This window comes from Solanum pennellii, chromosome 4 (assembly GCF_001406875.1).
Source record: "Solanum pennellii chromosome 4, SPENNV200".
NCBI classification, from domain to species: Eukaryota; Viridiplantae; Streptophyta; class Magnoliopsida; order Solanales; family Solanaceae; genus Solanum; species Solanum pennellii.
In genome coordinates this window covers 75,766,285-75,780,393 of record NC_028640.1, presented here as the reverse complement: position 1 = coordinate 75,780,393, position 14,109 = coordinate 75,766,285, and the positions used below count along the sequence as shown (strand labels likewise).

At 29.6% G+C, this 14,109-nt stretch overlaps 2 protein-coding genes across 2 annotated transcripts; one reads left to right on the top strand and one right to left on the bottom strand.

The window, feature by feature from the left end:
- Positions 1–2,920: 2,920 nt before the first annotated feature.
- On the bottom strand, positions 2,921–4,702 carry LOC107017397 (aldehyde oxidase GLOX-like). The gene has a single exon (XM_015217637.2). The coding sequence runs from the start codon at positions 4,700–4,702 to the stop codon at positions 3,029–3,031; it is 1,674 nt and encodes a 557-aa protein (XP_015073123.1). The 3' UTR covers positions 2,921–3,028.
- A 5,918-nt stretch (positions 4,703–10,620) lies between these two features.
- Positions 10,621–12,278, top strand: LOC107017438 (aldehyde oxidase GLOX1-like). Its single transcript, XM_015217668.2, has one exon. It carries the CDS (start codon positions 10,621–10,623, stop codon positions 12,256–12,258), a length of 1,638 nt encoding a protein of 545 aa, XP_015073154.1. The 3' UTR covers positions 12,259–12,278.
- Positions 12,279–14,109: the final 1,831 nt, after the last annotated feature.

The window sequence follows — 14,109 nt, the reverse complement described above, 5'->3', positions numbered from 1 at the left end:
ATTCTAATAACTTTTGCATGTTAAAATTAGATTCTAATAATCTTGGTAGGTTAAATCGATTAGATTTTTATAACGTTTAGTACTAATAATTTTTCAACATGCTCATACAAAAATCATGTCCCTAGGATTTAAAGTAACAAGACAAATGTCAATTAGCCCGTTAAAATCAATTTTCAGCATGTTAAATAATTCAAATAATTTTGTTGCATATTTTATGCTCACTATCAAATAATTTCTCAAAGCATTTTTGTCACTTTGAACCAATACATCTCTGCATGTATTTCCTGAAATCCATATCCATGTCATATTTTTGCCATCATAATTAATCTTTGTTTTGTTATCGTAACTTTGTATGCTCACACACTTAGCATGAAACTTTTCACAATTATGTGTTGTTTGCAAGCATGTCTATTTAAATTCAGAGGCCAAATTGAAACCTACCGTGCTAAAATGACCGTGTTATTTGTCTTGCCTGTTTGACTTGGTGTCTAGGAGGGCCTTATATTCTATTTTGTCTAAATCCACCCTTTAAGAGTCCAATGCCTCTTGGACAATAAAGTTGGGACGATTAGGAACCTTTTAGGTACGAAATGCATGCGGTGGTTGGGTAGGGGTAGTTGGCCCTACGGAGATGATGACATTGACTCAGGCTTGAAAGACAAACTTTGGTTTTGTCTGTCCCTATACGGCAGCCTATCGAAAAACAAAAGAAAAGTCGAGTCCTGATCCAAAAGTCTCTTTTGAGTCTCCCTTCCCACTTTACCTTTTACTTGTTTAATAATTATGTTTGTTTGGGGTAATTTAAAAAATATAAAATTGTTTGCTTATTTATTCGTCTCTTTTCTATCCTCTCGCTTATCTCTTTATTAATTGTTTAGTATATCTATTTTATTGCTATTGCTTAGCTCACATATTTAAATTAATAATAAAATAGTCTTAATTGTTTTATATTATGTCATCACTTAGCAAGCATGCTACTTAAATAAATCAATAAATGAAGTGACTTTATTTGCTACTTGTAACCCCATAGATTGCATGAGATACGGCCGGGACCCACACTTGTGGACCTCGAGGGATGCCTAACACCTTCCCCTCGAGGTAATTTGAACCCTTACCCTAATCTCTGGCTTGTTAACCTTAGTTAGACTTAGTTAGGTTAGATAGGTGCCCTAACGCGCCTTAATTCGTTAGGTGGCGACTCCAAACTCCAAAATCCCAAAAGAGTTGTTAGGTCGTGCACCAAAACCCGTTTTCTGCGAAAATGGGGCGCGACACCTACCCCAGCTTTTAACTTTTGGCTTAAAATAAGTTTTTTTAAACTTAAAATAAGTTATTTTGAGTATAGCCAAACACCTAAATAAGTCAAAAACCAGCTTTTAAGTCAGTTTGACCAGCTTTTAAGCTGAGCCAAACAGGCTCTTATTATACTTAACTAGTATAATAACTTAAATTTTATTCACACAAATAGTTCTTCACCATCGACGATCCACACGTTTCTCCACAACTATATATGCAATTTTATTTTATTTAGTTTTGCCTTATTAAAGGTTTTCTATTGAAAGGGAATTTGATGTTTGACTTGTTGACATATTTAATAAAATAAATAATTAAACTAATAGATAAAAAGATTTGATTTCTTGTCAATATCCACATACATTTTAGGCTAATCGAATTATAAGCTTTAATCATTATAGTATGGTTTCATATTGCCAGGACATATACATGCATTATCAGTTAAGTAAGTTATGTACCAAATCAACTGATTAATTAATCAATCGATATTTACTAATTAATTAATTAAGTGCACAATTATTATGACTTGAAATGTCATAATAATGAGCTCTTGCATGCATGCACGTTTCATTTCTTATCATTTTTTTTTTACAATCCTTTTTTATTCCTTTCTTATGTGGAAATTTTGACATGCATGAACAGAGATGGAAAACTTAATGAATTATTTCAGAAATTGTATTATTTTAGAGAGAGATAGAGAATTTGACAAATGTCAATTGTTTTTTTATAGTACAAAAATGTATTACTCGTGTAATTCGAAAGTAGGGTCTGTGAAGATAAAATGTACATAAATCTTATTTCTATATTAGAAAATAGAGATATTACTCTCGATAGATTGATCTATCTAGAAAAATGAGTAAAGAAATTGTTTCAGATATATAAGGATAATCAATATTAAATTTTTTGATCTTTTAATTATTAGTATATTCTAATGTTTAGTCTTTGTGGTAGTTTTGAATATTTTTATTGATTTTGGCTTTTAAGCTATTCTTTAGTTTAGGAAATGTTCTTAACAATAGCCACGAAAGTCAAAAGTTGGGGTTTAACCAACGTTTAACTTTTAATTTATAAGTCACTTAAAAAAAATTAATTCCAATTTCCAACTACTTTGAATTGACTTCTAACATGTTTTTCCCCTTCATTTTAGTTTAAAATCAAGTACTTTCAAGTACTTTTAAATTTATCCAAACAATAACAAAAAAAGATATTTTGACTTTGGATTTTTTAAAATATTTCAATTCAAATATGCTCTAAGCTTATATAATCTTTAATTAATTGGAATGTGCACTTTAATCACTTTGGTAAATGTCTATGAGTCTTTTAATTTTATGTCATCAAATCGTACTATAAGATTTAAATCACCATTTGTTATCGTATCCAACTCAACTTTAATTTACCATCATCGTTATATCACATCAAGCTTAAAAATGTGTATAAAGTTGAGATATGCTTAATCAAGCTCGTTATTTTCTTTTCTTATTCTGTTATCAAAATTTGTTTAAGGTATCATTTCGTTTAATCTTTAAAAGCTTGTCAACTTAAAAATTTGTCAGTCCTACTTGATCCACTCTTATCAAAGCGTGTCACATCTTTTTCTTCTAAACATATGCCTAATGAAATATAATTATTAGTTAAGCAACAATTAAAACAGAGACTATCTTATTATACTCTCAAACTTATAAAGATCAAAATTAAAACAGATCTTTAGAATAATTGAATTAAAAGTAATTAAAATTTAAAAGATCCTGACCCAAATACCCTCGCTTGGTATGTCTTGATGAACCACAAATAAAAGATAGTAACCCGGTGGAGCTAATGAACCCGATTTCGGAAATAAACAATTCATGTGATACGAAGATCTCCCAACTTGTTTTACGACTCCGTTTGTTAGTACAAGCATTCTTTGATTCATCGTATTTGAATGTGTGTTAAATCCTGGTGCAATCATCGTCACTTTGATTGAATTTTTGTTTAGTGAACCGGAAATGGAAAACTGAATGTTAACCCGTTGCCCGTGTTTGAATTTATGGCGGGAAACAGGGGAAATGATTTGTGGTAGCAAATGAGCAGATTCTGAATCCAGATAGGACGGTGAAAATGCCTCTAAGCTTAACTCTGTTGGGAAAAGAACTCCAGTGAAGTTGTAAAACTCATTTGGGTTGCTACCTCCAACAAGAACCCTACCATCACGGAGTAAAACTGCAGTTGAGTGGTACATTCTAGGTATTGCATTCGGATTTTGTACCTCAAATCTAGAATCGGGTAGGTTATCGGGTCGATAAATCACTGGACTTAAGACCGGGCCCCTAGCAATTTCCCATCCAGCACTCCCCATCGCGGCTCCATTGACAATCAAGACATTTCCGTTTGGTAAAATTACCATATCACCCATTGTTCGAGGTAGTGGCATGGTCTCCATGGTCCATTGTGGATTTGGGTCGGTAATTGTAATCCGCCCGCAAGTATTTAACGCACCGATAAATTCACCTCTCGTTGCTTTGAGGTATGAGCCTCTTGGTGCTCCACCACACACCAAAACCTCGGCTTGAATTGTATGTGCTTCCAAGTTCTTTAATGGAAGAAGAACTGCAGAACCCGTACTTGGATAATTTCTCGGATCACCACCAGGTATTTGTGGATACGTTTTTACTATCATATTTGTTGTATAATCGAATAATATAGCTCGATTGTTTGTGAATATGAATAAATTCCCATCCACATTGAGAAAAACAAATGGGTAAAGATTATTTTCCTCTCTAGGATCATTAGTTTGTTGAAGGAAAGGTAAATTAAATACGTTATTTGTTGACGCAGTTTTGGGAAAAAACTCGTAGTTAAAAGCATCACGACCTCCTATTATAATTTGGCTTCCGTCCGGAAGAATATGATTGGTGGAATACCATCGACTTTGAATTAATCCATTTTCGATTTCTAGCCAATCACAATTACTCTTTTTTCCAATAATGCACGGTCTGTAAACTCTAATTACAAATTTGCCATCATTGGACCCACCTGTCTGAACCAACGAACCGTCTGACGTGGCAGAGCCAGACGAGCACCACACATTGGTCTGGATCATGAGTGGACGTACAGAGTTGGTGGAAACATCGTACTCTACAGAGTGTGCAGTGCAATCGACTTTTAACGCAAGGTCATTATTATTGTTACGACATTTACCATTGGGCAAAGAGATATTGGACATGCCAAAATCAGTACGATCATATATCACAACTCTATCGTCGTTGAGGAGCTGCATGTGCATGGCGGAAATACCAATATTGGACATGAGTAGGTCCCACTTGCCACCGGCAGCGGCGTAAGCCAAATTCCGGCCATGACATGGCAGTAGTAGAAGCAGAGGCAACTGCCATATAATGAAACAAAAAATAACTGATTTTCTAATAGCCATGAGATGTGTAAATTTTTCTCTCTTTTATATGGTTTTGTGTAGAGGCTTTGTATTAAATGTGAATGTTTACGATTAATCGTAATGGGGATGTTATTTATATACCATAGTAAAGTATATAGGGATTGTTAAGCGCTACGTATTATAATTTATACGTAAAGCAAGTATTAAATAATTAATTAATGGTTTGTATAGTTAATTAATAATTGTTGCATGCCGGTGGTATATATATAGTTTGTTGATCGGCGAAGAAAGGAATAATATTTGTAAGATTACAATCTTTTAAAAACTATTACTAGTTACTAGTTATTCGTAATAATTAAAGTGCATTACTAGCTAAAAATGGTTACTAATCTTTTAAAAATAACATCGCTTAAATTTATTAAGAGTAAAATTTTTATATTTTTAAATACGTTTTTCAATATTATAATATGTATATTGAAATATATCATCATCCTTAACCGGCTTGAACAACAAAATAACGTTCATAACTAAATATACTTTTTAGCGTAATTAAAGTTACAACTATATATTATAATTAACATTTATATTATATGATCTAGAATATAAAAAAAAAACATGTGGAATATAGTTAATAAAGCATGCAATAAAAAGTGCACGTGCCTAAAAGATAAAATTTCGTGCGTGTTAATCAACTTTTACAGGTCAATTGATGCTAGGAATATATACTAGGTTGTATACTCTACTTTTAACCTGGTCGAATATTATTATGCCCTAATACTAATTATTAATAATAATAGGTACTTAAAATTGGATTTGTCAAAGAAAATAAAGTTTGGACCTAATGAGATCAATTTTAGTATTTTTATTTTCTTCTTTTTTAATTTTTTTTCACCTTAATAGCATAATCTTTATAATTTCCTACCATTGAAACGTTTTCCAAAAATCCCTTCTCGAATACATCACTCTCCTCTCGCTGATATATTTTATCCCCTCTCGGATACATCTCTCTCCTCCCTGATACATCCGTCATCTATGTATCCCGACTCTGCTGATCATGTATCCGGAAGTCCACTGTTGTATTTGGTTGTCTTATTCCCTCCCTGATATATTTCTTCCCTCTCGGATACATCTCTCGTCTATATATCCATATGTCCTGTGATGTATCCGAAAGTCTAGTAATGTATTTGAAAGTCTAGTGATGTATCCAAAATTCATAAATTTTAAGAAATTTTGTAATTTGAAAAAGAGTGAGTGAATATGTAATTAGCGTTGAACACTATGAGACTTACGTAAAAAAATAAATTAATTAATTGTTGAATGCCTAGGTGCACGTAATAGAGAATCTTTTCTCAATTAATATTTAAAATATATATTCTATATAGTTATTAATATATTGATTCATATGTGAAGTACCATGCATATTTAAATATTGTCTAAGTTCGTTTATCGTACATAATTGATTTGTCTATATATTCTCGAGCATGAAAATTCATTTTACCGTTGTCTCCGCTAAATGTTCTCAGTTTTATAAATAATGTACATAAGTTGGTTGTTATCGTTTTTTTCAATAAATTTTTAACAACAATATAATAAATACTTCCTCCGTCCGAAATTATTTGTCATGTTGTGTTTACCGAAAGTCAATTTGAGTAATTTTCAAAGGTAAATTAGATCACATTAATTTGATATTTAAATAAAAAAAAGAATTAGATATTCTAGAACTATATGAAAAGTACTATAAATTACAATTTTTTGCATATTAATATGATGAAAAAATACATCTTAAAGTGTTAATCAAAGTTTATATAGTTTGACTCTAAAAATAAAAACCATGACAAACAAAACCGAACGGAAGAAGTAATATTATGAGTATTAAGGATCTACATTAGAAGATTGACCCTCATTATTAAGGGATGGAACAATTAACAAAGCTTTCCAAATTATTGGGTTGTTTTAAATAAGCAAGTTGATAGAATTGCTAATACAAATATTTGAAGAGAGGTTAATAGTCTCTTTAGTCAGGTTTTAGGAAGGTAAAAAATGTTTAATTTTCCCTAAAGATACTTATTTTTTAAAAAAAAGTTAAAAGTTTTGAGGAGAAAATAACTGTTTTAGAGAGTAGCAAGAATTGTGTTTAGAAGTTTTTAAAAATTTAGTTCTTTTCCAAAATATTTTTGAAAAAAATACACTTCGAAACACTTTTAAAAAGTTCTGGATATACATTAATTGATGCTAAAAAGTACTTTCTTCGTTCACTTTTTTTTTTAAATGGATTTTTATTTTTATTTGTTACTTTTACCATATTAAGAAAAGACAACAACATATTTTCATATTTATCCTTGACATTAAATACCCTTTCTTCAAATCATTTTTCAAGACTTAGTACTAAAAGTCATCTAATAGGAATAGTTTGGTAAATTACCATATCAGTAATTATTTTCTTAATGGATTTGTCAAGTCAAACTGTTATAAATAAAAGTGAATGAAAAGAATATTTATTTTTCAAAAAAATTATTGATCAAATACAAACTGCTTTTTACCAAATGATTTTTCTTTTTAAAAAAATACTCTTAAAATAAGTCAATTTAAATAGCTTGACCGAATAGCTATAAATTAGAAAAAATAGACGGTTTTTGTTTATTTGTTAAGAGTGTAGCAAGTTTAATCCCCTTTCAAAATTTTCATTAATTTTGCATATCTAATAAAATAATCTAGTGAACTAATTTTTTTGTAAACATCTCTAGACTTTTTCTTATGGAAGGAGTTTGAAGTTTTATGCAATAATGATGTAGAAATTTAATTAATGACCTTATCTTATGAGGTAATCCTTTTTTTTTAATTAAATTAGGTTTTAAGGTCCATGTATTTAATAAGGTATTGAAGTTAAAATTAGAATTATTTTATTTATTATTTATTGATATTTTGAACTTTTCACCTTATATCGTTCATGTTTCAAATATTTAATTTTGAGTTGTGAGATATTGAGTTCGGAAATGTAAAATCATTTATGATCTTGTGATTTTTTACCCATAGCTAACCAGGGCGGAGCCACTTTGGTACACCGGACCTTCTTTGATGGTAAATTATACTCTCTCCATTTAAAAAATGACGACCTAGTTTGACTTGGAACGGAATTTAAGCAAAGAAAGAAGACTTTTTAATTTTGTGGTTCTAAATTAAAGTTATATCAAATGTATCAAAATGCTCTTTAATCTTGTTGTCTTAAACATGTCACATGGAAAGTTAAAATTAAAGTGTTGCCAAAAAAGAAAAGGGATCATTCTTTTTTAAACAAACTAAAAAGGAAATAAAGACATTCTTTTTGAAACAAAGGGAATACTATTTATACATAATTAAAATAATATTTTTAATATATATATAATAGATGTTAAATTCTTTTCGACTACTCAGTAGCTTGGGGTGAGGCGGTGGCTAGATCCAAGTCTGTCTTCTCATTGTTTACAAATTCAGATAAATTGCTAAAAAAAATCACAATTACTAACCAACTAAGAAGAATGGTAAACATCAGCTTAATTATAATTAATCGACTAAACTAGAATGCTAATATGTGTGTATAAATTTTAATTTTCATTTCGAAAAAAAATATATATATTCCACACAACGCCACCCATCCACACGTTTCTCCGTCAATTATTAAATTTTGAATATTTTAACTTAATTTCTTCCTTATAATTAATCCTGCAAAAGTCAAACAAATGCATATTCAATTTGAAAGGAAATTTCATGTTTGACTTCTTGCTTCTTCTTCTTTTTTAATGAAAAAAAAATCTTTAAATTTCTAAATAAAAAGATTTGATATTCTTTTCCATATATCCACATACATTTTTAAGGCTAAGCAAATAATTATTAGAAGAGTACTTAAACACCCATGCACTAGTTAAGCTAGTTAATTGTATTATTTGATCTTTAGAATTAATTTAATTAAGTACTCAATTATATATTCATAATGCTTCGTATATTATTATGATAATTTTTATAATTAAGCTGCTTTTGCATGTACGAACATTTGTCATTTGACAATTAATCCTTCTCAATGGTTCCTTTAATTTTGTTCTTTAAATTAACAAAACAAAACTAGTGAATCAGTAAAACATCAATTTTAAGCAACAAAATTATAATGTGTTATTGGTGTTTCAAGTGTTGCCTCACTAACTTTTGATAAATCATATATAAACAAAGATAAATTCATAAATTTAAGTTTAGAATTAATTATGTACATACCGTATTTAGAATCATAATAAAATTTTAGGTTTAAATTATTAAATTTTGTCAAAATCTTTTAACTACAATTATAGATCTGTCTAAAGATATGACGATCAAAATTTTAAAAGATGTAATTTTGAAGGGTATGACGATCCAAATTTAGATGATGTCATTTAACGGTCCACAAAGTTACTTTGAACAAGTGTCAACAATGAAACGGTCCACAAAATTGGTTTGGACAAGAATTAACAATGAAACGGTCCACAAAATTGGTTTGGACAAGAATTAATAATGAAACGGTCCACAAAGTTGGTTTGGACAAGTATCAACAGTGAAAAGGTCCACAAAATTGGTTTGGACAATTATAACCCTTATAAGTTATTGAATTTTAATTAGCGACTAATTTTTTTTATATATATATTAAATTTTTATTAAAAAATATATAAAAATAATTATTAGGTTCGATGAAACTAGCTAAACTCTACTCCCATCAAAGCTTATCAAGATGATGAAAATACAAAAGATAAGAAAGAAGAAATAGAAAGCAAAGTAAGGAGTTGACTTGCTAGACTAATTTAATTTGTTTATTCTTCAATTTTTCTTCATAAATATCTATTCTCATATTAGACTATAAATTACTTAGTTTAAACATTATAATACTCGTACTAATTGTGATTAATAATGCAGAAGTAATTGAACACATAAACAATTGATTATGTAGTTGTGCACTAAGCAACCATGATCAGCATATATTGATGAAAATACTATGTATGGCAATTGCATAATTATAAATAATGCCAAAGATATGAATGCAAATTAAGAAATTTAATTAAAAATTAGTAATTTGATTTCTAAACAAGAGAGATCTTTGACAGATGGAGGAATTAATTAAATTAATAAAACTATAAACTTCTATAATTATTATTTATATCTTTAATTTTGGGGAGGGTACATCTGACCAAATTGAAAGTATGTAAGATATACATTCCCTGCATATTATACATAAAATAAACAATAGAAACAGATTTTTTAAAAATGAAACTGGATCTAACTCAAATTACAAAAATATTTACTAGTAGATCACATATTTAGTGTAAATTTGTGGAGACCAATTACACCTCATTTACAATTGTGATGAGACTGTTCTAGGAGGCAAAGTGTATATCATGATACACCATCGACTCTACGAAAAACAGTTCAAATTAATTTGAAAAAAAAATAATGACAGGTTTTTCTATACGTCAGATCACAAGAAACAACAAATAGCAACATAAATCTAAGGGATAAGAAAATGGGAGGAATACAATGTTTTTCTATACAAATCTTCTACTATGGTCTATAACACCTACAATTCATAACCTTCTATATACGATCATAATTTTCTCGATAAACTGAATTGCATCATCTCTCGTCCAATTACCTCTTTCTTTCTAGTACTTCAAAGTATTCATACACCTCCACAAGGAGGGAAAACTATAGCTACATGGCTTTCTATTTTATTTTATTTGAGATGGTGTTGACTAAATCCTTCAAAATATTCCTAAGCTCAATTTCACATTATGAAATGTCATTCTTTCTCCAGACAAAATTATTTTTTGCAAACTAATATTTGTATTATTTCAAATATTAAAAGATAAACCCCAAGAGTATATAAAGGATACCCCTACTTCACATTTTCATAACACACTCTTCTCTATTTATCTTTTTTGTCTAAAATTCATATACACCTAATTATGATGACTAAAAAAACAAATTTTGTTTTCAACATTATTCTTCTTTTACTATCATGTCATGACTTAAACTTAGCTAATGCTGCAGGTGGCAAATGGGACTTACTTATGTCCAACATTGGCATTTCCGCTATGCACATGCAACTCCTCAACAACGATAGAGTCATTATATATGATCGTACTGATTTTGGTGCATCTAATATTTCCTTGCCTAATGGCAAATGTCGTAACAATCCTAAAGACCTTGTATTAAAAATCGATTGTACTGCCCACTCTGTAGAATATGACGTGTCTACTAATTCAATACGACCTCTCATGGTCCAGACCGATGTGTGGTGCTCCTCGGGCTCTGCCACCTCTGACGGTACGTTGGTTCAAACCGGTGGATTCAACGATGGAAGAAATATGGTGAGAACGTTCAAACCGTGTAGCACTTGTGACTGGCAAGAAATTGGAAATGGATTAATTCAAAGTCGATGGTATTCCACCAATCATATTCTTCCTGACGGAAGCCAAATTATAATAGGAGGCCGTGATACTTTTAATTACGAGTTTTTTCCTAAAACTGCGTCAACAAACAAAGTATTTAATCTACCGTTTATTCAACAAACTAATGTTCCTAAAGAGGAAAACAATCTCTACCCATTTGTTTTTCTCAACGTGGACGGAAATTTATTCATTTTCGCAAACAATCGAGCTATATTACTCGATTACACAACAAATACGATAGTGAAAACGTATCCACAAATACCTGGTGGCGATCCAAGAAATTATCCAAGTACGGGTTCTGCAGTTCTTCTTCCTTTAAAGGCACAAACAATTCAAGCTGAGGTTTTGGTATGTGGTGGAGCCCCAATTGGCTCATATCTCAAAGCGGCAAGAGCTAATACTTTTGTAGGTGCGTTAAATACTTGTGGGCGGATTACAATTACAGACCCGAATCCACAATGGAACATGGAGACAATGCCACTAGCTCGAACAATGGGTGATATGGTAATTTTACCAAATGGAAATGTCTTGATTGTAAATGGAGCCGCGGCGGGTACGGCTGGATGGGGAATTGCTAGGAACCCGGTTTTGAGTCCGGTAATTTACCGACCCGATAACCCGTCTGGTTCTAGATTCGAGATACAAAATCCGAATGCAATACCTAGAATGTATCACTCAACAGCAGTTTTACTCCGTGATGGACGAGTTCTTGTTGGTGGTAGTAATCCAAATGAGCTTTACAATTTCACTAGAGTTCTTTTTCCAACGGATTTAAGTTTAGAGGCATTCTCACCATCCTACTTGGATTCAAACTCTGCTAATTTGCGACCACAAATCATTTTTCCGGGTTCTCATAAAAAGATCAAGTATGGACAACGTCTTAATATTCGTTTTACTCTTTCTGGATCACTCGTCAACACAAATTTGATCAAGGTGACGATGGTTGCACCCGGATTTAACACACATTCGAATACTATGAATCAAAGAATGCTTATTCTTTCGAATGAAAAGGTAAAAAGGACCGGAATACTCACTTATCAAGTCAGTTCAATTTTCCCTAATTCAGGTAAATTAGCACCACCAGGTTATTATTTGTTATTTGTGGTTAATCAAGATATACCAAGTGAAGGAATTTGGATCAAGATTCAATAACCACATTGGTTATATTTGTGATAGAGATTAATTTTTTCTTCGATTTTCAAAAATAAAAATAAAATTGTAATAATAAATTAATAATAATATATATTAATTGTTTTGTATTTTTTATTGACGATATATTGCAGTCATTTTCTTGGATATTAATAAATTAAAACACTTGAAAGATAATATAAATGATGTGATATAATGTGGTGGTATGTAAATTAAAAAAGGGGGTAATATAATGTTAATTATATAATTGTGACCATGCTTCTTCAACATATTCTGTCTTTATATATTTTCTTATTAGCTAGACTATGATTAATTAGAAATTATATCTACTATGCATTTTTAAAAAAATTGACCTCTTGAACTTGGTTTATAAAATCATATTTAATTTATATTCTTGAATTTGTATAAATATGACATTGAATGACTTTTTTTTGACAGTTGACATGAAAGACTAGTACATTCATATATAAATGTCTTATTTTGTTATTCAAATCAGAACATTCATATAATTATTGAGACTTAAGGTTATTATGATCGATCTTAATAATTCAATAACATATCATGTTACATTTAAAAGAAATTCAACTTAATTGATTGCATTCAAGTTTGTAAAAATATGATTTCTAATGATATTTCGTGACGTGAAAAAAATTTAATAAATCTATTATTGACCTTATTGTCCATATAATTCTTATGGATAAAAATATTTGTTGTCCAATCATATCAATCTAATAACACGTCACATTACATTTAAGTGAATTAAAATATTTTAACGAAATTAAACGTTGTACATTTAAATTAAATAATTTAATTTTCTCTAATAATCCTATTTTTTTGATTTTTTCCCATTTTTCTACTTAAATGAAATAAAAAAGCAAGGCTCTTTCATGGGCATAAAAATCTATATTTAAATATATATGAACAATAACGTAATAAAATGTTACGTTATGTTTGTTTGATCATCTTTATAGATTCAGACCATATTAAGTCATATTTACCTCGACAAATAAGTCAATATATTATTATATGTCAATTCATATTGATTATTTATGAAAACTTTTAATACTTTAATCTTTCTTATGGTATATTAATTTATTTAATCAAATTAAAATTTATATATATATTAATGGTATTTGTAGAATCATGTACTATTAATTTGACATACACGTGCAACACATATAAAAAATTAAATTATAAATATTATATCATAGAATTTTGAAGGAACAGTTGATTCAAACTTAATAAGGAAGATGAATTCATTCATTAGAAAAGAAGCTGAAAATATGTGATAAAAGAAAATATAAACTCATAATTGACTGTATTATTATACAAATCATGATATATACTTGTAATATCATTAGGGATTAAGGTCGTTATTGATTGATCTTAACAATCTAATGACATGTCACAATATATTTAACAGAATCTCAACTTAATCGATCGCTTTAAGGTTTATGCTAATACGATATTGGATGTTATTATCTTGATAGAAAGATCTTTAAATTCACAATTGACTTAATTAATGTACAAATTAGGAAAGACATACAATCGTTAAGGATTAAGGTTGTTGTAAGCTATTTTCAATAATCCAATAACATGTTACGTTATATTTAAGAGAATTTCAACCTAATTGCTCGTATTTAGGTTTGTACAATCATGAAATTAAATAACAAAGTCGTGATATGAAAAACCGTTTAAATGTATAATTTACTTTATTATTGTACGGATCATGGTATTTATGAATTAAGGTTATTGTTAGCTAATATTAGCAACCAATAACATGTCACGTTACGTTCAAGCAAAATCACATGTTTAAATTCAAGAACTTGAATTTTCCTTCTAATGCTCCTATCA